General features: G+C 39.1%; 1 protein-coding gene across 4 annotated transcripts in view; it reads right to left on the bottom strand.

Moving 5' to 3' along the window:
• TNNI3K (TNNI3 interacting kinase) overlaps positions 1–26,962 on the bottom strand; it is a 298,830-nt gene that overhangs the window by 85,549 nt on the left and 186,319 nt on the right. For all 4 annotated transcript variants that reach the window (XM_046645714.1, XM_046645713.1, XM_046645712.1 and 1 more), the window contains 3 exons: positions 9,936–9,988; positions 9,336–9,388; positions 5,379–5,511 (listed from right to left, as the gene is read on the bottom strand). In XM_046645714.1, coding sequence (XP_046501670.1) covers positions 5,379–5,511; positions 9,336–9,388; positions 9,936–9,988 — 239 coding nt within the window. The remainder of the gene's footprint in view (positions 1–5,378; positions 5,512–9,335; positions 9,389–9,935; positions 9,989–26,962) is intronic.

Here is a 26,962-nt window from a genome sequence, read left to right as displayed (position 1 = left end):
AAACAAACTCTCTTTCCAATAAAGTGCTATAAATTCTAATATCTGGGGTATTGGAAACAAATTATTCTTAGGCAAAACTTTTAACTGTTTTATTATATAATATTCTCCCTCTAAAATAAGTAAATATTTCTGGGGGTCTATAAGAGAGGGCATATCTACCTCTCTGAAATATTAATTGTATAATTAGCAAAGGACAAGGAGTAGAGAAAATTGCAAAACTGTATGAGTAAAATATAATAAATACTGTGATAAATGATGACTTGGGGCATGGAGGAGACTGCACTTAACTCAATATTGAAGAAATAAGGAAGATGTTTTTGCAAGAAGTAATATTTAAGCTAAGACCTAAAAGTAAATTGGAGTTAGTACAATGAAATGTGGGGAAGAGTGTCTCTGGCAAAGAGACAAACATGTGCAAAGACGTGGAAGTGAAAGGAAACACGTCATGTTGGGGAGATGAAATAAGTCTCTGCAGCTGGAAAATAGAAGAGAGGCTTGCAAGTGGCAAGAGGCAGGCTTGGGGAGGAAGGCAGGAGTGTAATTATGAGTGGCTTTGTAGTTTGTTTTAAGCAATTTTGTTTTTGTCTTAAGAGCAAAGGAAAAAAATTGGAGATTTTAAGTAAGGGAAGCCAGATGATCAGATTTGAGTTTTTAGAAAGCTAACTCTATCTGTAGAATGGCAATTGATGAAAAAAAGATGGTAAGCAAAACTGGAGACAAGGATGCCATTTAAGATACTGTGCAGTAGTCTGTAGTGAAATAAGGAAGTAGCAGTGGAGAGGGAGATATGTGGATAGATTCGAGAGATATTTAGAAAGTGGGATTGAAAAAAGAAAACAAGTGAAAAAAGAAGGAAAAGAAGGAAGGGAGGGAGGAAAGAAGGAAGAAAAGAAGAAAGAGGAAAGAAAAGAAGGAAAGAGATGCATCAGGATGACTGAAGTTTTTATATGGACTTTCTGGCGAATGAGAGGGCCACTCAAGGACAGAATTGTAGGAAGACTAGATCTTGGGTTAGACTTTGCCTTTGTCTCTTATCTTACAGTTGCAGAGAGTTTTCAGTCTACAAAGTTCAATCCCAAACGTCATCTCACTTGATCCTCGCAGTAATCTTTGTGGAGTCATCGTTAACTGCATTTACTGAGGAAAGTGAGCTTATAAAATGGCTTGGAGGCCAGAAGAAACGCTACGCATTGAAAGAAGCAAAAGAAGGCTGGAGTGGCTGGAGCACAGAAAGTAAAAGGATAACAGCAAAGAGACAGAATCACATAGAGTTTTGCAGGACATATTAAGAATTCTGAGATTCAATCCAAAGAACATGGGAAGCCACAGGATGATTTTAGGCACCGGTGACATTATCAGGTTTATGTTTTTAAAGTACCATTCTAGTAGATGTGTAGAAATTGGGGAGGAAGGAAAGACAAGAATAAAGGGAGGGCAGTCAGATGGCTATTGCAGCAGTTAAAGTGGTAAGGATGGCAGTCTGAACCAGGGTGGGGGTAGATGAAGCTTTGAGAAGTAGACAGATTTGAGCCCTGTATGCCACCTCTTCTATTTAGTCTTGTACTGGAGGTGTCTGCCTGTGCAAGAGGGCAAGAAAAAATATAAAAGACGTACAAATTGGAAAGAAGAAAAAAAGTTTTCTTATTCACAGGTGACATAATCATCTATGAGGAAAATCTCAAAGAGTACCAAAAAGATACTTGAACAGATATGTCAGTTTAGTAAATTTGTAGGGTACTAGATTGTTATTTAAAAATTAATTATATCTCTATTCTAGCAAACCATTGGATATTGAATTTTAAAAATTAACATTTATAGTAGCATCAAGAAACACAAATACACACAGCTAAGTCTAAAAAAACATATGCAAGGTTTGTATGCTGAAAACACTGATGACAGAAATTAAAGAAGACCTAAGTAAAGGGAGAAATGTACCATGTTTATTGATTGGAAGATTCAATATGATTAAGATGTCAATTCTTCCCAAACTGATCTACAGATTCAATGCAATCCAATCAAAATTCTAGGGGCCAGCCCTGTGGCACAGCGGTTAGTTCACACGGTATGCTTCCACGGCCTGAGGTTCGCCAGCCCAGATGCCAGGCATGGACATATGTACCGCTTGTCAGGCCATGCTGTGGCAGGTATCCCACATATAAAATGGAGGACGATGGCACAGATGTTAGCTCAGGGTCAGTCTTCCTCAGCAAGAAGAGGGGGATTGGCAACAGATGTTAGCTCAGGGTTAATCTTCCTCAAAAACAAAAAAAAATTCTAGCACGCTTTTTTTCTTTTTCAGTAGAAATAGACAAGCTGATTCTAAAATTTATGTGGGAAAGGAAAAACCCTAGAATAGCCAAAGTAATTTTAAAGGAGAGCAAAGTTGGAGGATTCATATTACTTGATTTCAAGACTTACTATAACCTATCAATACAGTGTGGTAGTAATGTAAGGGTCGACTTGTATCAATGGAACAGAATAGAGTCTAGAAATAAATGCACACATATATGGTCAATTAATTTTTGACAATAGTACCAAAATAATTTAATGGAGAGAGTTTTTCAAGAAATTATGCTGAAAAAAATTGGACGTTTGTATTAAAAAACAAATAAATTAACAAAAGAATTAACAAATGCAATCCATAGCTTGTACTATTTTTTAAAAAACTCAAATAGATCTTATAAATGTAAAACCTAAACCTACAGACTTCTATAAGAAAAGATAGGAGGAAATCTTTTTCTTTTTTTTTTGAGGAAGATTAGCCCTGAGCTAACATCTGTGCCCATCTTCCTCTACTTTATATGTGGGACGCCTGCCACAGCATAGCTTGCCAAGCGGTACATAGGTCCGTGCCCAGGATTTGAACTGGCGAACCCCAGGCCACCGAAGTGGAACATGTGAACTTAACCTCTGTGCCAGAGGGCCAGCCCCATAGGAGGAAATCTTTGAGGCCTTAGGTGAGGTAGGAATATTTTAGATAGCATACACAAAAAATTTGATTTAAAAGTCTGATACAGTAAACTTCACTGAAATTAAAAACTTATGCTCTTTGCAAGACATTGCTAAGAATATGAAAAGGCAAGCCACAGACTAGAGAAAAATACTTGCAAAACACAAAGCAAATGAAAGACTTCTACCTAGAATCTAAGAACTCTTACAAGTAAATAATAAGACAACTTGAAAAAACACTTCACCAAGAAAAGGATATGAACAGCAAATAAAAACATGAAAAGATTATCAACATCATTATTAGAGAACTATAAAATAATACCACGATGACATACCATCATACACCTACTCAAATGGCTAATATTTTATTTTAAATAGATAATGGAAAAGTGCTGATAAGAATGTGGAGCAACTGAAATTCTATACACTGCTGGTGGGAATCTATAATGGTACAAATGCCTTAGAAAAACTTACCATAAAAACTTTCTCTCATGTATTTATCCAAGAGTAATGAAAACATCCACACAAAGACCTGAATGGTTTCAGCAATTTTATTTATAATAGCCTCAAAGTAAGATTGATTCAAATGATCATCAACCTGTGAATGCATAAATAAACTAAGGTACATCAACACAATGGAATATTACACAGGAATGAAAAAGATTGAACAACTAATAAATGCAACAACATGATTCCAATTATATGACATTCTGGAAAAGGTAAACCTATAGGGACAGAAATCAGATCAGTGGTTGCCAGCGCTGGAGGTAGGAAAAGTGAATTGACTCCACAGAAGCACCAGGAAATTTTTTGGAGTGATGGAAATGCTCTATATAGTGATTGCAGCTGTGGTTATACAACTGTATATATTTGTTAACACTCCTTGAACAGTTAACCTAAAATGGTAAATTTTACTGTATATAAGTTATACTTCAATAAACCTGACTTTACAAAAAGACTTGCAATAGTTTAAATGATAAAAATAGTGGCTTGAGCTGGGATGGTGGTGGATGATGGTAAGTAGTAGATAAATCCACAAGGTACCTAGGATATAAAATCCATGGGAAAGGTGAATGAATTGAGATGAGAGGTGAGGGGAAGGGAGACGTATCTCTCTCTTATGAAAAATACCACAGCATGTCTAGAATGGTGACGGACTTTTAAAAATACACTCATCTGTCTTATCACAATGCAAATGCTAAGAGGTAAAGAGACAGCAGCACGATAGAACAAGGCGTGACAAATGGCAATGTTAGTCCAGTTCAAAGCAGAGTCCTCCCATCTACACTATAATAAGGGGCAAATCTCATCATGCAAAACTATGAAGTATGTAGAGAAAGATTAGGACAATTAAATAATCATCGTACTCAATAACTATGTACAGAGCCTGTAATTTGTGAAAAGCACTCTGTTAGACACTATGCAGACTGTAATTAAAGACCATATGGTATTGGGGGAAAAACACCTTGAAAAGAGAGTAGGAGATGTGGCTTTTGTTCTGCACACGAATTCTAATAAATACTGTGATCCTGGTTAAGACTTCTAACCTGTGAGTATCCGTGTTTGTCAGATTTGTCTTTCCCTAATACCCCTTTGATGTTATCCTTCTGATATATTACAATAGGGCAGCCACTAGGAGCTGAAAATTCATTTAAAATTTAATTTGAAACCTTCTTTTCAAGCATGTTAGGTTCTGGGGATGCAAAGCCCTTAAGGAGCTTCTAGTCTAATGACGGATCCGAGTAAGTAAACGGTGTGACAAGACCCAAGAGCAGCCCAAATAAAATAGAGGGTCAGATACAAATAAACTTTACCTTAAACCTCAAATATGTGCACATTTTTCCTGTGATTAGATTCCCCACCTCCACCTTCGACATGCACAGAGTATGAGGTACCTTATGAACAAAAATTGGCTCACTCACAAAGCCCCGGGTTTGGAATGTATCCATATATGTAATACAAAATTATTAGGAAAAGCAATTCTCTTTTTATAATGTGAGATGAGCAGAAAGCAGTCCTGATAGGTTATTTTCACGTATTGCTACTTTCAGTTCACCCTATATACACTCTAAAAAGGCACTTCTAAAATCTAATCTCAAAAAACAAATATCACATTGTCCAAATTATTTGCACCCACATGCTACATGGCCACGAGTCATTTGCTTGTTTTATTAACAACAGATAAATCAAAGCCTGAAACGTCAATAAAATTTACCTTTACTTCTGTGTGTCTGTGTCTGAAATCACAGTTAGGTCATTAAATTTTCTGGATTGGGCACACATCTTAAAACAATTTGAGATTGATTACTTACCTCTCACCTTGCCAATCCACCAAGAATAATCATTTTGAGGAAAAAAATGTTTCTTGAAGTTGTGAAAATGCACGGAACTCTGGAAAACAGAGAAACTTGAAGTGCAGCATGGCTTACCTGGCTTGAGATGAGCGAACGGAATTTCTCCTGTGAGAAGTTCCCACAGACACAGAGCGTAGCTGAAGACGTCAGCTTTGATGGTGTAGCGTGTGCACTGGGTGAACACCTCGGGAGCCATCCAGCGGAGGTTCTGCATGTCAAGAAACATCCACAAGCCATTTACCAAGTGTCGAGTTCTTCCACTGTAGCACAGCGTTCTTCTTAGTGGGGAGTCGTCAAGTGTTCTCCCCACACTCTCAAAAGACGGAAACTTAAAACAACATCCATACTGCCCTCAACGTGTGCAATAAACTGGCCTGTTTATGCATAAATAGCATAATGACTGCTGCTGCTCAGTTTTTCGAAGGGCATTTTTTAATCATTGGAAGATCATGAAATCCATAATTATTCTAAGATCTCATAATACTAATCATCAAGCAACCCTGCCTCTTATAAAATGATGATCGCAGCAGCACTTTTCCTTATCTCCGAACATTTTCCTGCTAGAAGGTCTATGAGCTTCTGAATAGCCAACCACGGATTCATCCATGAACTCTATGCCTCCCTGGGGGTGAATCACGCACTGTGGGAGGGACCTTCTCTCCTTTAAATCTTCAGGTAGTAATTGAGGAAGTCACTAGATTAGTGCATGAATAGTGCCCTCATGACTGAGGAGAGAAGGGGCCTTAGGGAATGCTCAGAACGTTCCTGTGAAGCGCACTGCTCACTGGCAGGACCAGGTCTGTCAGACCTCCCCTGTTGGCCCGGTCATGTTATTTCTGAATGCTGTCAGTGCAATATGTTCCAGAAAGAAAGCCATAACGTGCTACAAGGGTCTCTGTACAAAGTTCTATCCTCATGTTTCCACGGCATTATTTACATTTTTTTCACTTGCCATTAGATAGCTTTCAGTTTTAAATATAAGTTTCCATTCTGGGATGCAAATGCATATGTTTGGTTTATCTGTGGTTTAGGAAACAGAGCACCGGATTTTTGAGTTAGGAGATGAAAATTCTAGTTCTGGCTCCACCACTGACTGTTTGGGCAGCTCTAGGCAAGTCCCTCGTGCTTGCTGGGACTCAGCTTCCTCAAGGGCAGAACCGGGGAGGAAGCCCTTCAGCTCTAAGGTCCCATGGCTCCGTGATCATATCAACGGACTTTGCCAGACACCTTCTGTCTTTGTATTTCCACTGAAGGAAACCAGCGTTCTTTTATTACTCTAACTGAAATTCTGAGTGTGGTGCAGGCTGCTGATAATTCTTTTGAAGTGTCTACCTTATTTTGAAATCATGCATAATTACAGCTTTCCAAGAATATCTTTATTCCGATTATGGTGCTTATGTGTGATTCTTCCACACGAGCTTTCACATTCCAAATGGCCTCCACGTACACAGCAGATTAAGCACTGTGTCACAACATTGCATAAGTGGGAGTAGGCATACAGTATGCCCATTGTTTCTCAGGGGAGTAATAGAGTAATTAGCAAACTGACATAAGGCCACATAACTAGTAAGGCCTTCAAAAGAAATCTAGAGTAGTGCTGTGCTTAAAGACTACACTACTAGGATAAAACAATATTACTTGATGTTGGTGAAATTCAATTCAATTCCATTAAACAAAAGTTTATTTAGTCAGAGAGTCTCAACTGGCTGCATTCTAGAATCACCTGGGGGGATGTTTTAAAACATACAGGTACCCAAGATCAACCTCAGACCAATGGAATCAGAACTGCTGCATGTTGGATTCAGGCAGTGTGTTTTTAAAAAGTTCCCAGAGTGATTTCAGCGTGCAGTCAGGGTTGAGAATCACTGATTTAGCTGTCTCTATGTCCCAGGACTGGATGAGGTCTGTGTGTCCTATCAAAAGAGGACTCACTCTTCCCACCTCCCTTACCTCACATCCTACCCATGCTCCTCCTGCTCACTCCCTCCCAGTCACTCTGCCCTTGAACACACAAAGAACTCTTTTGCTTCAGGGCCTTTGCACTTACCATCCTCCCTGTCTACACTGCTCTTCCCCCTACATGGCTGACTCCCATGTCAGGTCTCTTATCAAATGTTATTCTTCCCCCTGACCCTACCTACATGGCACCTTTATCACTCTCCATTCATATATTCTACTTTGTTTTTTCTTTATAACACTTATCATCACCTAATATATATTTTGTTCATTTGCTCAATGTCTATCTCCTTCTAATAGAATATTAGCTGCACAGGAACAAGAACTTTATTTTGTTCACTGCAATATCCCCAGTTCCTAGGAACACATCTGGCATCTAGTAGGTGTTCCATAAACATTTATTGAATGAATGAGTGAAATCTAACTGGGGAAACGAGCATGCACAATCCCACCTACAATACAACATGGCCAATCTGTGGTTCCTGCTTCCTCTCTAACTCATCTCTCTCTTTCTCCCCCTCACACAGAGCACGCCAACAACGCTAACCTATCTGACGTTTCCCCCAGGAAGTCTGGTGTTTCTCATCCTCCCTTGTGCCTTTTGCTCATGCTGTTGTTCTCTCTGCCTGGCACCCCTGCCATTCTCCCTGCATTTAATTTACTCCTATTTATCCCACCTGAGCTCCTGTCATGCTTTGTCATACCTCTGTCACTGAACCTCCACTCTGCTTTAAATCTATCTGCTTGTTCCTATGTTTTCCCCACTGCTTAGTCCTGTTTTCCCCACTAGCTCCTTGAGATCGAGGACTAAGCCTTTATTCACATTTTGCATTCTTGGCCCTTTGCAAAATGCCTGATACATTGTAGGCCCTCAATAAATGTCTGTTGAATGAATAAGAGTACAAACTAGCAGTACATACAAAGTGCTACAAAAGCACAGAGAGAACAGTGTATGGGAGGGCAGAGGGCAGAAGGTACTGAAAGTGGATACAATTTCCTGAGCCTTGCAAGATAAGGAGACTTCCTCCAGGTGGGGTGTAGTGAAGGGCTTTCCAGGCAGAGAATACCACACTGGGAGGGTCACAGGAATGTATGTGCAAGGGAATGGCATGTTTGGGGAATGGCCAGGTGGCTTGTGTCTGGGGCACAGGGCACTTGAGAGAACTTGTGGTGGAAGAGGAGATCACAGAGGAGCCCGGGAGCCAGACTGGGGAGGGCAGGAGGCTGCTGGCATCGTTGATGGTTAACAGGAAGAGGTGAGTTGTCAGAACACAACCCTTGGCTGATGTTGCAAAGAATGAACTGGAAGAAAGGACTGGAGTTGGAAGCCTATTGCAGTGGTCCAGAAAAGAGATGATGAGGACACGAACTCAGGCAGCAAAATATGAGGTTGGGATGGACTTAAAAAAAGAAATAGAAACAAACAGAAAAAGTGATTCACTAATGTGTAGGCAGAATCAGGAAAAGGAAGGAATAAAAAATTACCCCATGCTTGGGTAACTAAATAACATGGGTAGTCCAGAGAGAGAAGCGTACTTCCTTTTTGAGAGGGGGAGTGAAGAAGAGGTCAGGTAATGCATTTAATTGCAGACATTTTGAGCACAATTATGCCTGCGTCAGATGTTATAATTTATATTTTACTTTAACATTAATGCTTGGCTATACCACCTATTGCCTTATAATGCTGAATTGGAAAACTATGAATTGTTAACAGATGCAGGTAGACTACGAATGTTATAGTTACCTATTGAGTGTTGATTCTATTACTTAATAGGGAGATCTAAATATGAAAGCCAATTATCCATGCCCACCGTGTACTTTTGAATTATATTTGAAATAAATTCTGTATTATTTTATCCGTAACATTTCCCAAATATATATCTAATCTATTTCTCTGGTATGGCCTTGAAATAGATCTTTTGAGGGCTTACTGAAAATAAAAATGTAAAATATTATCCTGCCCCTGGGACAATGCCATCTCTTCCAGTTAAAGCTGCTCTCATCTCACTTCCTCTCATGCTGAGTTTACGCATTTTAATTGTTTCATAATTATAGGGAACACAAGCAGCAGCTAACCCCAGGTTGTTTTGTCATGTTGTCTTCATCCAGAGACTGTAGAAATCTTGATTCTATAGGAAACAGAAAATGAGTTCATGTCAAAGGAAATATCTTAAAAAACCAAGGTCAAAGATTACAGCTAAAATTTTGAAATCCCAAGAAACTTCTATCTTATTTGAATTCTCACTTCTTTATTTTCTAGTTGAAGATATCAAAGAGAAAAAACTGAAAATAGGGGCTGGGCCTGTGGCCGAGTGGTTGAGTTCGTGCGCTCTGCTGCAGGCGGCCCAGTGTTTCATTGGTTCAAATCCTGGGCGCAGACATGGCACTGCTCATCAAGCCACGCTGAGGTGGCGTCCCACATGCCACAAGTAGAAGCACCCACAACGAAGAATATGAAACTACGTACCAGGGGGCTTTGGGGAGAAAAAGGAAAAAAAAATCAAATAAAAAGAAATGATATACTTTTAAAATCCAGGGTTATTGAAATCTGAATGACTTAGAGACGTACAGCTGTCAGTGTGAAATCTATTTTCAGAGGCATCATGTGGTATTAGGCACCGACCGGGAACGAAGAAAGAACTGATGTCATTCGGGTAGTGTTCATGGAAATCTCACCTCCAAAATCTGCCACCACAGCGTGCCCATCCTCATAGAGAAGAATATTGTGACTGTAAAAAAAAGTAGACTTTGAGTAAACTTTACTATTTCCCAGTCAAACTGACCCCTGGAGGAAGAGGACAACCGTCATCATTTGCTTACCCCAGAGGCTGAGTGAGCCCTGAAGGCTAACAGAGATCTCAGGTTAGTGGTAGTGATTTTTTCAGTTTTGCGAATTCAAAAGGGATATTTACAAAACATGGTCCTCTTATATCTAACTTTGAAAGTATACAAAGCATCCTACCTTAGATAAACCCTCTAAACTTTTCAAGAAGCCCCCTTAGCTGAAGATCAGTTTTTCAGCTCATTGAGGCTCATTTTCTAACACAACTGTGGTTACAGGAAGAGGGTAAGAGGCATCTGTGAGCATATTGGAGTCAGAGCAAGGGAGCCAGCTTGCCAGAACCCCTAGGCACAAGGCAGGGTCTGACATGAATATAGTCAAAGGACTCTATGGAGAATGTTTTGGCCAATACTTTCTAGCCACAATCCCAGGACAAAGGAGTGTTTTTAAGGCTGTAAAAAGAGGCCAGCTGAACTTTTTAAGTTCACTTTTTAAGGTCTTGGATAGGAAAAGGTTTGTGGGTCACCAAAAGTCTCCTTTCCAAGCCAGAATTAAGCTAGATTAAGAGTCTTTCCTTTTCAAGAAGTAAATCAAGGCTGGGACAGTTCAAAGAGAGGCCATTCCTCCCACATATTGGTGAGTTGAGTTGTGGGGAATCTTACAGACAAGCATATTGTGACATGAGGTTGTCTTCTTATCGAATGCCTTTCTTTATGCTCATTTCACATTTGGCTTGTAAACGAGTGATTCAGTATTAGGAGATCCCCCACTGGATTTCTTATAGTTCACATAGGCTATACTATAGCTATTTTATCTGCTTTATCCTTAATTGCTTTGCTTCACGATCAAAATATGGAAAATAGTGTTATTCTCTAGTCTTGAATAAGTCCAGTAATATATTGAATCATTTATTTTTTGTGCTGACTTGAGCTTTACAAGAAAGTTACTTTTGAACTTCTCTTGTATCATTAATGAATTTTATTTTTCTGGTATAGATTTAATCCTCTTTTCAACTACCAAAAATCTAGAATGTCTTCAAAGTTACTTTGCTTGGAAAAGCCCAACAATAGAGGATGTCAAAACAAAAACCCCCCAACATGCTGTCTTTATAAATTATCAATTAATAAGTGTGATGAGAAGAACAGTGTCATGATAAAGAACTCTACAGCATCAGGAGCTTTGTGGAAGTTCCAATGCAACAAGAAAAATCCATCTACTGCTGTACCACTAGGTTCTTTGAAGGATTTAGCAGAGTTTCAATACCACAGTCCCTTGGCCTATCAAGAGATAATAGGTGTTACATGTCATAGTTATCATTAAAACACATACTGAGCATGGATTCAACAATCATAATAAATTTATATGTATGGCATCCTTGCCATTATTTTAATTTTAATTCCAATTGCTTATCTAGAACAATGGTTAACGAAAAACATTTTCAGCAGAACAAACTTAATATATAAAACAAATTTATGAATGGAGCTGCTCTAGTTAATATAGGGAAAAGCTCACAGAGCTGCTCCTTAACTTTCACCTTTTCCACAATAGCAATCATTGAGGAAATAGCCTAAAACCACGAATCTAGAGAAGCCCCCAAATAAGTTATGATTCTAAGGAATATTTTGTTAATTCATTTGTTTGTTGAAATTTTTTCCAAAGTAAACATTTTATGTTACTAAGGACGATTATAACAGCTAGCTGAAATTGGGGTGGAGTGTTTAGAAAAATTTTATTCTTTTATCAAAGAAATTTAAGTGAGTTTGGTCACTGGTTGCCCAGTGTATTTGGTCTGAGAGACAAGATATCTCAGGAGGCAGGGATTATCCTCATTGCTGAACCCCCAGGATTGTTAGCAAACTGATTATTACACAGGAGTGTTCAATAAACATTTGCTGGACAAATAAATTAATTAAAAGAGACTGACATTGTCAGTTTGACATGAGTTTGGAAGGGTAAAGATTATATTAGTTAATCAGCAAGTACTTATTGAATACCACTCATCAAGCCATAAATAAATATTTAGAATTCAGAGAATCCTGGAATTGGAAGAGACATTAGAACTAACCTAGTCTCACCCTCTGAGTTTCTAGAGGAGGAGTCCAAAGCTCAGAGAATTTAAGTGTATCGACAGCTAGTGGCAGTGAAGATACAGAATCCAGTTCATCTAGGCCCCCATCTCAGATCTTAGAACAGTGATTGGTAAATAGTAGGTGATCAGTGAATTTTATGAATCATCCGTGTCATATTATGGACCTTTCCCCAAAGCATGATGTTTACTTTCCTCACATCTTCAAGACACCCTCCCCTGAGCGATACAAAGTGATGCAAGTTAAGGATTCCATCTTCAAGGACCTACCTTATAACTGGATGATGAAAATGAAGATGAATGTGGGCAATATGAAATTCAAGGAAATAATGTAGGTTAAAAAGGGAATAAGTTTTGAAGTCGGCCTTGAGGGACTGTCAGTAAGCCTATAAATGAAAGCTGGTCATGTGCCAGGAAATTTCCTTTGTACTGGGATATAGTGGTGAACAAGACAGGCAAAGAGCTTGTGAGCTTCTGTTGCAGTGGGAAAGAAATGAGGCAGAGACAAAGAGGAAAAAAAATCCAGGTTAGGGGAAGAACTGAGTAAAAGCCAAATTGAGAGTGTGTGTAGTCTGTAATAGGAATTACAGGAAGAATGTGCTTATTAAACTGGAGAGAACATGCTGAGGCATAATCAGGAGAAAGTGAGTGGAGGTGGTGTTGGATTATAATGGAATTTGAAAGCCAGGACAGGAACTCTAGACTTCATACAAGGAGCTAGAAGTTTTTATGGCTAGGGTGAAATGCTCTGAAAGCAGAAAGACTAATGTTCAAGAATAATTTTAGGCCCTAGGTACTGAATGACTAAAGTAAGAAGATAGAGTGGAAAACAAAGAAAAAGATTGAATCCATCAAAACATCTGAAAGAAGGGTCAAGATCTTGGAACAGTCTAATTTTGGAAATAAAAAGGAACAAAAAAACAAGGATCACCTTCAAGTTTTCTAGTTTGGAGTTCTTAAGCACAAAGCAGTAACATATCCAGTTAGAAAGTGTTGTCTTACTAAAAGTCCTATGAATTTCAATGAAAAGGATAGTGGTTGAATTGGGAGGCTGAGAAACTTGGCTAAAGTCAATGCTGTGTTTGGCAAGACTCACCAGACAAATAACTATTATTTTTGTCAAATTGAAATATCATTCAGAAGAACTCTTGTGCTCTTAACAAACAGTAGCAAACTAAACAAAACTCAGGATGCAGTGACAACTTAGGAGCACAGAATAATGTGAGTTCATAGCAGCAAACGGGAGAAATGTCAAACAGGATGCTATGAAAATGACACTACAGGATGAGAACATTTTGGGAAGTTCTGTAATTAAATGAAATTTTCTATTCACTTCAAAATGGTCTTTTGGATTTTTTCATTCCTTCTTTAATCACTCAGTAACAATGAAAACTAATTTTTACAACTACCTCTAAGATTCATGCATTCATCTTTTAGTTAGAGCTAAGCGAGACAGGCAAGGCTGAAGCTGACAGAATTTGTGCTAATCAGCGACAGCATCAAGGCCTCGTGGCGGGTGTCACCTCAGAGCCAGAGAGCCATTGGAAGAGTCATCAGCATTGGGGTTGAGTGTACCTAGGGAAGGGGATGAACTGGGAACTGAAGCCAGCTACGGCAACAGAAGTGGTACAATTATTACTAGTGATGAGTTCAAGAGTTTACTAGTGAGGTGTGTCATGAACTGGAAGTTTTGAGAAGAGTGAGAACAATGAGAATTGTGGAAATGGTGGGGCAGTAACAGCGAGGGTGGTAGTAAAGACAGAGGGAGTAAACATTGCGTGAGAGCCTCCTGTGTGCAGGCACTGGTGCTTTCAAGACTTTTCCATTCCTCATGGAGCCACTGAGTGGTTGGTTTTAGCACATCTATTCTATGGATGGATAACTGAGGCTCAGAGTGGTTACAGAAGATGGCCAGTATCACAGCTGGTAAGAGGTGGAACATTCAAATTTCAGTCTCCAAAGTCCAGCCTTTTTAGGAGATGCTGACTGCCATATCACCTAGACCGGCTCTCAGGAGCCAGGACTGCTCCAACTAGATATCTAGGCAGAAATTCCAGAAAGCCTGCTTGGGTGAAGAGAGGCCTACCTGCTAGTGCCAAAATACCTGTGTTCAATGTCTGACCATAAGGTAATGAGACTGAAGTCAACGAGCTCCATGGAAATAAATCTGATACACCAGTGTACCACCAGGACACAGCAGGCACAGACTAACCCCACTCCCTTCCAGAGCACGGTTAATATGTCATATGTGGTGAATGAAGCACAGTCACCGTGAACATGGAACCTGCAATCTGACCTGGGAAGTAAGGCAGGCACCGGGGAGTATCAGTGCCATCCAGATCAGGAGAGAGAAATAAAAGAAAGCTGACGGAAATTCCAAGACTTTTTCTTTCCCGGAAGGCTCATTTTCATCTGTTTGCTTTGTGTAAAATTCTGGGGACAGGCAGTCTTCTGTTATATATGACACTCTGCAGAGTACCTTCATGCACATAACATTTGGTGGAAACAGCCCTGTGAGTCAGACCCTTTTGATTTGAATTTGTTAGATCAGCAAACCTGTCAGTAATTGGTTGAGCTGGCACCTTAGCCCAAGTCCTACCATTTAGGGGAAAGGAATCGAGGGGCAGGAGATGAAAACACATAGGTTTCACTGAAGGGAAGAAGGAAAATGGTGAGCAGATGCTGTAATACACAAACACGTGTACATAAACAGTGCACACACACTTGCCTTCTAAACTCTCCAGAAACATCTTTAAGGGTGAAGTGCCACGGAGGAATGCTCTCCAGAAAGCAGTGAGTTTGGTAAAACTATTAAAGGAAGTTAAGTAGATAAAAGTCAATAAGTCTTTAATTCTTACAGTAATTTTCAGCATTTCTGGACTTAACATTTTGATTTCATCTAAATAAGTGTGATTCTAAAAGTCTGTGCTGTTTGTTAACTTGTAATTTTGTTGTGTCCTGTGAGCCTTAAGCTCAGAAGCAAGTTGCCTAGCTATGAATGTGCTAAGTCAGCCTTGCAGCATCAGCAGCTCAGAGGCCTTTATTGCTGCCTTTAGTCATCCTGCATCACTGGAGAAATAATGTGCCAGAATGATGTTCACCAGTGTGGGGATCTGCACAGCTTTACTCTTCTTGCCGTGATGGCCTAGTTCTGTGCTGGAAACTGTAGCGGCTGCCTTCAGAGAGACTACAGTCTGACTGAGAATGAAATACAAACTAACAGGAAGAAACATTATCATACATAGGCTCGAATTTAAAGTGGTTTTCACTGTGAGAGACATAGAAAAAAATATAGAGAATCTAAGAATTAATTCTGAAAAAGATCATTAACATAGTAGAAGAAAAGTTCTTAAGGAACCGGAGGGAGTATGTAGGACAAGGGCCTAGAATCGGAATACGTGGTTTTTACTGTTACTTGTCCTGTGACTTTGGACAAATTATAATACTTTAACATTTTGAGTCTTTCTTTCTCATCTTGAAAACTTGAGAGAGGAATGAAAGAAATTAAAACAGATAATACATGGAATTTTGCAAATTCTGAACTGCTAAATAGGGATTGGTTATTATTAATACACAGAAGACCTAGCTTACAGAGTGTCTGTACAACTCAAATGTAGACGTCCTTTGTACACTATAAAGCTGTGTAGACGTTAGGTAGTAAGTGATGAATCTTGAAAGCAAAGTACCTTCCTGAATCAAAACTTAGAATAGAAACTGACTTTACTACGGAATATTTCAACCCACTCTCAACCCTAGAGTCTCTTCTCTTTCCACTTCCATTGTCTAACTCTACAAAACTGTCACTGCTTTGCCTGAATGACTGCACTTCACCTGAAGGAATCTTTGTTGCCGTGCCTGCATTGATACCGCAGTATTTGGACAAGGCTCTAGCTTTGTCTTTTATCATGAAGCAAATATTTGGGTCAACTGTTTATGGAACAGAACTGAGTATTTATCTTTTTGAAGTGTCTGTCCCTTACAGATCCTTCCACAATAAAGTCCTTCTAACCTTAGCAATGCATGCACTTAGCAGAATACATAATAAAACTGAGGGCGAGATTTTCTTCATCCAAATAACTGATGCGAATACAATCCATGCTCTGACCTTCAGTTCCTTCTTGCACAATTGCACAATTCACTTTCAGAGAAGAATAAGCTGTTTTCAATGTGAGGTGTGTGTGTGTTTGTATCTTTTACATGTTTTCTCCAGTTTTCTTTTAAATAAAAGTGAATGGAAGTTAAATTCTGCTGGTTCCTTGCAACAAAAGAAAATTTTCTCCAACCTCAGAACTGAATTAATTTAATGAAGTCATTATGTAAGCATCATGAGTCTTTTCATTTTAATTGCCTGTATTGAAAATTTACCTAAAGTGCTCAAATGATTCATAATCAGTTGGTTATGCACTACAGTCCAATACTAATTGTCACTATTAATCAGACTGGCCTGATTATTAGACCATTTTCCAATTCTGACTTTCTTCCAGAGCTGGACTGAAGTTCACTGTGGCCTTAGAAGTATCAAGGTGACTTGCTACTCTCAGTCTGCTACAATTAAGAGGGTTTTTTTTGGTTACTTAAAAAAAAAAAAGCATAAATATTAATTCTTTTTTTTCTGAATTATAGAGCCATGTAATTGCCTGTGTCAGTCCCTACTAACGAACACTAGTAGTTTAAGGGCACCATGGCCAACCTCTCAGTGTCCTTATTTGATGAGATGACAGCCATGGAAGTGTAAACCTAATAACGCAATAGCAATGCTTCCCAGACTTCATCTGAGCCACTGTTTTCTGTTGTGTGCCTGAAGGTGATTAACTTACATGATTAAAGACACATGGCTATCGGCATGCCTGGAAGCATTCCAAGGGTTAAATCAGTGGGAGCAATTAGGCTTCATTTTGAATCTCATCACACGGTGAAAGTCATTAGTTTACAAACACATCTGCCTGACAAGCAATCATTCAGACCTGATGCTGAGTCCGGGTCTGCCTGCTGCTACATTTTGCTGTGGTGTATGTGATGGCCCAGGATGCTCTCCTGCTACAGACCTCTCTCTGGGGAGTACCACCTCCTTGACCTTCAGCACAGGCACCGATATTGTTCTCTCCTCTCGAACCACCCTTGAAAACCCCTCCTGAACCTTTGCCACTACCAAACTCAATGTGGTCTCTTGACCTCTGAGTATGTGACCCCCGTGCACTGAACTGCTTCCAATTTGTTTCAAGTATAATGCAAAGTGCTAACTAGACCCTTGAAATGCAGTGCAAACTCACATCTACTTGCTTTGGAGCATCATGATCTTTCTTAAAATTTACCTTCAGGTCATCTAGATTAGCTCCTTGTAGTCAGATATAGTCTCATAGTCTCACTATTTTGGCAAATTTCTGCCTCTGATTTTAAATTTCTATTGCTGCTTCTTACATCATTAGGTAACAAAAACTAATTAAAAACTCATTATCTTCATGAGGGTAACTGCTGGAGGTCCCAAGTTTGAGCCCCAGATAATGGAGACAGAACAACTGGGCTCTGAGAGCTTATTTATATCTCCTTATTATGTATGCTATGTGGTGATTGGGCCCTCAGCAACCATCTGAGGGTCCTCATGATTTTGGCTGCACATAGAAACCTGGTAACAATTATATTGTGACGTCAGAAATCACGTAGTTTTCTTCACAGACAAATAAAGCCTCTACTTATATTCTTGATACCTCCTTTGTAACTTGTGGCTCAACACAAACTATTCCAGGACTCCTACCACAACCAGAAGATTTTATTGTCATTCTTCTTCTGCAAGAAAAGTGAAGCCTCTGAAAATCCAGTTTTTAGATTTTATTTCATCAGGGCACCTCTCCTTACCAAAGGCCAGAGAAACCCAAGCCTAGTTTCCCCATTAATATCTTTGAAAGTAGCTCTTTACCAAAAATAAGAATTGTACTTCTATTTTTTCATACTAGCAGAAAGCAACCCAAGTGTGGCTTCATACAGACTGACTTGGGATATTTTGAATATACCCCTAGTTCTTTAGAAAAGGCACGCAGGCAAAGAGCCACGTAGACATTACAATAGCCCCCCAAGCTCATTCAGGAGTAGCAATATACAGATCTTGAGCATAATCTAGGTAAGAGAGAGGAATTTACCAAAGCCCCATATCATGAACTCCTAAACACTGAAAGCCTAATTTCAGTGAACTCTTGGCAACCATGGAAACAGAAAATTCCAATAAATGCAAAGGATTGCAGAACCTTGACTTTTCCTAAAACAAACACCAGTCTGTCAGGAGAAGTATATTTGAAAGCTTACCTCTAAAGCTACTGGATTTGTCCCACTGCCAGAGGGACTGAAGAGGTGGATTATAAGATTTGTACTGTGGTTAAACCCATTTATTGAGGGTAATGTGAAAAAAACTCCATAGTCTTCACTTACTATTTGCTCAGCACCATGAAATGCAAGTGGAGGAGCAATAATGACTGAATAAATCTAACCACACACACACACATGCTATTGATTGTGAGGTTTCTACGAGTTAGTGCCCTAGAGTCAGCAAGCAAGTATAATTTTCCTTTCTATGTATGGCTACAGTTATTGCTTATCCTTCTTATTGGGTACAATCTTATGAGGAATCTTAGGTACACAAACTACAAAATGGAACACTTTTGAATGCTGAAGCTAAAATAAGATAATATCACAGGAGATGGCAGATATGCATTCATTACGTATCACTTGTTTAATTTTTAATTTAAAATTGAGAAAGGGAAGAATAACATTGGAAAGCACTATATTGACTCTATTTTCTTTATAGGGTCTAACATTTTCTAACGCACTGGGACCATGGGTGATCAGAGGCTTTTGACTTCAGGCAGCTGATTGTGAAACCTATATTTGAGAGTCACAGGAGGTCAGTGTGAGAAAATTTTCTCCAACAAAGCACACAGCCAAAACTTTGAGGAATGATGAAAATGACTAAGATAGGTAACATCCAAGTGTGGAAAAGTAATAATTAACTAATCTGATTACCAAAACAGCCACAAAAACAAAAGCATCATCAAAGAAGTCTCCAACTTTTGCTCTTTTGCTATCACCTAAATAATGCCTCCTAGTCACTTTTCTGAACACCCATTTTTAAAAATACTGAAAACTCTAAGGTCTCTATGCAAATCCCTCTCTGTAGGTAAGCGGTGAAATGAGTTGAACATTTACATGTGACAAGAGAAGATGAGTCTTCCAAAGCAAAATACAGACGGGAAAATAATATGAATGTTTATGAAGCAGAAACTTGAGGGGCTTAGGCAAACAGGAGAGAGAGCAAGCATATTTTAGAGGTGGAAGTGATATTAAAGGCTATCAAACAATCTCTTTATAAAGGAAGAATATGAAGAGCTTTGGTTTTTTGTCAAGGTCACCTAACGGATCTCCTAAGAACTGTTCGTTTTCCTGCATCACCACTTCCTTCACCCTGATCTCTGAGGGTCCAAGCCCATCCCCAGCCCACGTGATGTGTGGAGACACAGATGCTAAGGGCACCAACTACAGGGCATGCATTTGTACTGAAAAGTGTCACGGGACTCTTCTCGCTCACGTTTAAGAAGCAGGATCCAGCACTAACTCTCTGGGAATGTGCCACGGCCCTTCTGAATATCTTTTTAACACTCAGACACAAAAGGTCTGTGATAGACCCTCTATGTCTGCATGTTAAAATTAAATCCTAGACACTAATGGGGAAAAAGAAATAAGGCCAGACAGAGGAGGGAAGAAGAGCAGAAATATATGAAAAACAAGTAAGGCAAGGAAAATCTGAGTTCGGCATGGCAGACACCACTGATGTTTTGGAAGCCAAGTTTCCTGCTAAAAGACCCCAAAGGAGGTGCACATGTGTCCAGCACGGGAGGGCCGAGCTTAAAAATAACAGCTCAGAGGAGAGCTGGGCTTTATCAACAAATAAGGCTTTCTGCAATAAGGAACGCGTCGGGGACTCCGTGACTCCCCGTGCAGTGGCAGCTATCTCTCTGGAGACAGAGGCTGTGCTCCTGCAGAGCCCGGCCCCACCAGGCTTCGCTCTCTAACCTCTCGGAATAAGCCGCAAACAATTGTCTGAAAGCATGGCTTCAGGGGAATTTGTTTGCAGTCCTTTGGAGCAGGCACTTGTAGGTAACTCAGGAAAGGCAGCAGCTTCCTCCTGGACGAATCTGGAGCTCTGGCTTTACCACAGTGTCTGTGTGCCCCCTTAGCGACCACAGGGAGACCAAACGCCCATGTCTCTGCAAAAGGGCAGGTAAAAATGTACTTAGTTCCACATGCCTTCCGTCAAGGACACTTTGAAAATTCAAAAGAAATGAACGGGTCTATTTTTAAAAAACTCACTGAACCATTCAGCGTCTCTTCAGTTGCTGAGAAAAGGAGCTGTTGGTTTTTTTCAAGACACTAGATAGTCTATCCCTGTGGGATAGAAGTATTAGTCACAGAAATGTAAGTTACCAACCATGACAGTTTAGGTCCATTTTCGTTCTACCCTTTGTCAGTGCGGTGTGACTGTCCCCACCATGCCCCCTGGCTCCTTCCCCCTCTCACCTTTACTTTATTCATCTTGTCCCCTCTAAGTCTGAACTCACTTCCAACTTTTCCTCTAAATAAATATCCCCATTTTCAATACCCCATCCAGTGATTTCTTCTTATCCTAGTGTTCACTTATCCTAGTGCTTGTCCCCCAAAAGATTATAAACTCCACAGGAGCAAGACCCATGAGCCAAAGAAATTATTGGTGATCAATAAACTCTTATTGAATTAAAATTTTTTCTTGATCCTGGAGGAGCAAAGGGCAGGAAAGAATGGGAATGATGGCGAGATTTTATGGAGTGGTTATACTCAGCAGTGACTTCTCCTAAACTCCACAGAAATGAATTCTCTAGTTACTCAGACCAAATTGTTGTTTCATATTTTCCATAAAGATCCAAATTTGCAACTCAAAATAAATTCTCTGAGACTTAAGACCTTAATTTTCCATTTTTAGTCTTAGTCCAGGCAAATTCTTATCTGTTAGCTTCCTATATAATCAGCATTTACCCAACAAATATTTGGTTAATATTTGGCATCTACTATACTGCTGGATATTGTGCAGGACACAGAAAAAGCTTTAGAACAAACCCACCTTTCCAGGGAAGATAAGGAAATGAGCTGAATAAACACTACTTCGACCCCTCTAATCACTGCCTGCCATGCACAAGCCAGGCCCCTCCTCCTGAAGCCATGCTTACCCCATCTAGCCCTCCCCACCAGGCCCTTCCTGACCACTTAAGTCCTAGCCCTGCTTCAAGAACACCTTAAGTTTTGTGTCCCTTTTGAAACCTTACCTAAATATTCTAGCCCGCACCAACGACTCAGAGACTGAATACTATGACAGTATTTTCAGTTCCATACAGTTGGTACTTTGCATATGCTGTCTGTGCTTATTTATTTTTTTTTCTTTTTCTATGTATCTCCTATTTCCTCAGATAGATTAAGACCATTCTTAAACCACTTTTTATCCTTTGTCACCTAGGACTTGGCAAATTATAGCACCTCAAGAAAAATTATGGCTATGAATAAGCAACACAGTTACTGATACAACATCCTGCCTTTTTCAAAGTAGCCCTCTGAACAACATTCTATTTCCGCCTCTTTAGAGTCAGTATTCTTGGAAGGCTTTCCTACACTTACTGCTTTTACTTCTTTACTGACCATCCCCTCTTTAATCCACCAGTCTCACTTTTTCCCTAACTCCAATAAACCTTACCAGCGTGAGCTTCTGAGTTGCTAAATGCCATGGACTCTTTAGTTCTTGTACCATATAACATACTGAGCCCTTCTCCTTCTTGACCAAAGCTTGTTTCTCTTCTCTGAGTGCAGGATATCACCACGAATCAAGTTACACAAATAAAAACTAGGGAGCCGTCCTTGACTCTTCCCTGTCCTTCAAGCCCCTAAGAAAATCAGTCACCATGTCCTATCATTGCTACTTTTCTAGTATGTTCTACATCTGTCCAGTTATGCTTTCTATGCATTGAGCACTTATCTCCTTTTGAGAAGTCAATAATCTAAGAATATGTTTATTTACATCCTTTTTTAGTAAAAAAAACTGCCTGTAGGAAATCTCCTTTCAATGCTAAGCATAAGTCAATAATAAGTGACGCATATATTACTAGGTGCTAGCATAGATCTAAGCAATATATGTTAACCAATTTAATAGTCACACAACTCAATGAGGTAGATATGATTATTACACCATTTTAAACATGAAGAAATTGAATTGCAGAAAGGTGAAATAACTTCCCTGAGGTAACATGGCCAGTTACTTCGAATTCCTCATCTCATTTTAGTCTCCACAGTAATCTTATATGGTGGTATTAATATTTCATCTTACAGCTGAAGAATTGAGGCTGAGAAGCTTAAAATAATTTTCCTAAGGCCACCCATTTGGTAAAAGTGTCAGAATTATGATTAGAATCCACATCTAGTTGTCTTCAAAATTCATTTACTTTCCTCCACATGTCCTTTGACAGAGTCACATGGAATGGTTTAAGAAAAGCTAAACTAGAAAGTACAGCCTAAATTTCTAACTTTTTTCATTAATTTGGGGACTTTTGTTTTGAATGCTGTTTCTAATGGAAGCAAAGGGGATGAGTGTTAAAATACTGGAGTCTATAAGTCAAAGAAAGTAAGTGCAGCAAAGGTCAAAAGAAATGATGACTAAGGTGAAAAGACTAGACACAGAGAGGGAACAAAAAAGGACCAAATGAAGGAGAGGGGCGAGGTGTGGGAGTGGTGGGGTGCAGGAGTCGGGGTAAGGGTCGTGGTAGTGGAGGGGACCTATGAGACCTGGAGGAGAAGCTACGCTGGAGCATGAAAGGATGAATTGTCTTGATAGTCTTTAGGAAATCTAATGAGAATGTGTTAATAGAAAATGTGATATGTGACTAAATAGTTCAACAACATGCATATTTCATGATGTTGGCTTTATGTGACTGGGTTACTCATGAATCTACCAGTTGAAACAAAGCCAAAAGATACCCAGTGATTTTATTCGAGTTTACCAACAGCTACCCAGACTTTGTATGCAGAATGAAGTGACAAATGATTAGTATTCTCAAGACGTCTACAAACTATCCAGCATGTTGTGGATACTTTGTATTCTGTACTCACCCAGCACTGAGAACATTTTGTTCCCAAAGAATTTATGTAGTGGTTTTTTTGTGGTTTTCGTTTTGGTTTTGATTTGTGTATAGCTCTTTTATTTAACTCTATGATGATGGAAACAACAATCATATAAATGTTACCCTCACACCCTGTATGGTCAAGGAAACAAATGCAAATATCAATCTGTGTGTCTGTTCCCAGGAGATGAAGAATGGGAGTGGCCCCAAACTCAGGCCCTTGCAGGTTGGTTAGAAGGCATTTGTGGAACATGGAATTAGTAAGAGATTAGGAACCAGAACGTCTGGATTCAAATATCAGCTCTGCCATTTAGCCAACTGAAGGACTGTGGGGGAAGAAATTAATTTACTGAACTTCAAATTTCTCTTCTTTAGCATTGTGAGTTTTTTTTAAAATCAAGATTAGATGAAATAATGCTTGTGAAATAAAATCATGTAGCATAAGCCTGACACATAGTGTTTTCTCAATAAAGAAAGAAATAAGGGAAATGAAATGCCAGTGCCAGAGAATTAATTAGTTGGTTTCTGATAAGACAGACCAAAGATGACAACTCAAACAAATGATACTTTCATTACAGAATGATAAAATATACACATATATCTTCACTTTATGGCATGTCAATGGGGATGTGTGAACAATCTTAAATAGTGAGCAAAAGAACAAATAACCTTAGGTAGAAATCTCCTTAAGGCATTAGGTCTTCTAGCTGTGCTAACATCTTGTGGTTCCAAAGATTACAGGTGATTACACCTCTCAAAAGCGTTCATTTAGCCCCCAAATATAAAAAGTCCTTTTTGGGAGGAGTAGGTTCCTAAGAAGAAGCTATTGCACTGAATAAATTAAAAGGCAAAGTAAGCCGGGGCTCTTGTTTTTCCCCTGACTTGCATGCTATCCTTGGTTTTTCAGATTTTGCCCAACTCGGAAAGAGGTTTTCAGAAGGTTGCTAGATAGAGAGTTCGGTGATGAGGAGGACATTCCACGTAAGAGTGCCTATGGTGGCAATCTATACAGCGGGCCTGAGGAGGCCCACCAGATGCCCACCTCTAAGACATGATTTATGTCTTTACTCCTGCCAGCTTTTCAGGTGATGGAAGACCCCTTTTCCTTAGCAATCAGACTGAGTTACCCCTCCTTATGAAGTCTCCACCAATTTGCTCATCTTACGATCATCTTTCTTTCCAGTTTTAACTGTTACAGCTATAATGTAATAGCAAGAACAGTGGATTTAGAGAAACAAGACTTAGACTCTAGACTAGCTTTGCCAATAAAGAGAATTTTTTCAAAAATTTCTGAAATTATTTATGTTACCTGATATTCTCTTATCTGTAAGAGCTGTCTTGTCAGGTTATTGTAATGATTAAACACTAAGTCTGTACGACCTTTATTATTTGCAAAACATTATATAAATGCAACCATTAATCATTTATGTCTACTTCTGCATCCTTCACTCAGCTATAAGCACCTTAAAAGCATGAGCCCTCCTTTTTATGTCTTTGAATCTTCAGGGATTAGAAGCTGGTGAAGTTTTTGTTTTCCTTACACACTGGACGTTCAGTAGATACTATCTTTGCTGGCAGTGTTATCAAACATCAGGAAGAGCCCTTAAACTTCACAGGAACTCTTAAGAAAATCTCAGAATTTCTCTCCCATCTAGAAGCTAATAGGTAACTGATGAGGACTATTGATGGAGGTAAAATAGTTCAAGATAAGAAAAAGAACAAAACTAATTAAAATTCCGGACAAGTAAGAACAAACCATTTTACCCGCATTTTAAGGTGCTGTGTAAATTTGAAGTCAATTACTTTCAAAGATTGATAAAAGTCACATTCCTAACTTGAAAGAGCTACCATGTGATAATATTTCCTCTGACACTTATTACGGCTATTGCTAAAACTGGCATCTGTGGAACATTACACCTTAATGCCGACATTGCCTTGTTATAGCTTGAGTGGAGGCAGGGCAGTTTGACTGCAGCTGCTTTAAGACATGATAAAGAATTCTGAAAGTTGCGATGCTGTTTGCCGTGTCCTTTCCTGATAAAGTAATAGTGTGGAGATGTATGTTGGTATTTGATAATTTTGAAAGCTTTGAGAAAGCAATGACAGCTTGGCAAAACATAGCTCGCCAAAAACCTCTTTGAAGTATTTCTCAAGCCCTGTGCCTATCCTTGAAGGCAAAGTGAAAGTCAAGAAGACACTTCATGGAAACAAATGCAAGCACCTGCCTCTGGCAGTCTTGCTAGAATCTTCAGTTTCCTTTCTCTCTCTTTATTTGAACAATTAGATGCATAGGATGTATCATGTGAAATCTAAAATGTTTATTTTCAAACAGCAGTTTTTAAATGTATAAATTTAAACAAAGAAAACATCTAGTGAATGTTTGTTTGCAGTTTTATTCCTACAAATATATTAAAATTTCTTCCACATAATTTCTGGCTTATACTTACACGGATTTCTACCCCTCGGTAGTTTCACATGCATAAAAATGCATGCAAGTCTATTTATTCAATCATTTCATGCATATGTGGCAAAGGATCAAAATGTAGATCTCAACACCAAATACTGATGAGGATGTGGAGCAACAGGAACTCTCATTCATTGCAGGTGGGAATGCAAAGTGGTAAAGCCATTTGGAAGAGAGTTTGGCAGTTAAATACAAAATGAAACGTAACTCTTACCAAAGGATCCAGCAGTCGTGCTCCTTAGTATTTACTGAAAGGAGCTGAAAACTTATGTCCACACAAAAACCTGCACATGGATGTTTACAGAAGTTTTATTCACAATTCACAAAACCTAGAAGCAACCAAGATGCCCTTCAGTAGATGCTTGGATAAATAAACTGTGGTGCATCCAGACAATGGAATAATTTCAGTGCTAAATGAAATAAGCTGTCGAGCCATAAAAAGAAATGCATGTTATGAAGTTAAAGAAGTCAATCTGAAACAATTGCATACTGTATGATTTCAAATGTATGACATTCTGGAAAAGGCAAAACTATGGAGACAGGAAAAAGATCAGTGATTACCATAGTTAGTGGGGAGCAAAGGATAAATAGCTGGGGCACAGAGAAGTTTTAGGGCAATGAAACTACTTTGTATGATACCATAATGGCAGACACATGTCATTATAAATTTGGCTAACCTCACAGAATGTACAACAAGAGTGAACCACAATGTAAAACATGGACTCTGAGTGATAATGATGTGTAATATAGGTTCATTAACTGTAAAAAATGTACCACTCTGGTGGTGAATGTTGACAATGTGGGAGGCTATGCACATGCAGGGGGAAAGGAAGTATAGGGGAGATCTCTGTACCTTCCTCTCAATATTGCTGTGAACCTAAAACTGCTCTAAAAAACAGTCTATTCATTTTATTTTGAATGCACATCTCTCCTAAAATTTTTGCCTTAAGTTTCTCTTCTTGACTCCCACGTCACCTGATTTCATTCTCTCCTAGGATACGTATTATCTTCTATTTTGATGTGTAGCCATTTACATTATGTCATACCCTTCTGAGATACTGTGAAATCTCTGGGTACAGTATATGTGTCTTAATTATCTCTGTACTCAGCATGATGCCTAGCATATAGCAGTCATTTCAGAAATGTGTATTTAATGAATAAATGAAATAATACTTAGCTTTTGCCATCCAT

This window comes from Equus quagga, chromosome 18 (assembly GCF_021613505.1).
Source record: "Equus quagga isolate Etosha38 chromosome 18, UCLA_HA_Equagga_1.0, whole genome shotgun sequence".
NCBI lineage: Eukaryota > Metazoa > Chordata > Mammalia > Perissodactyla > Equidae > Equus > Equus quagga.
This window is presented reverse-complemented; position numbering and strand designations above follow the sequence as displayed.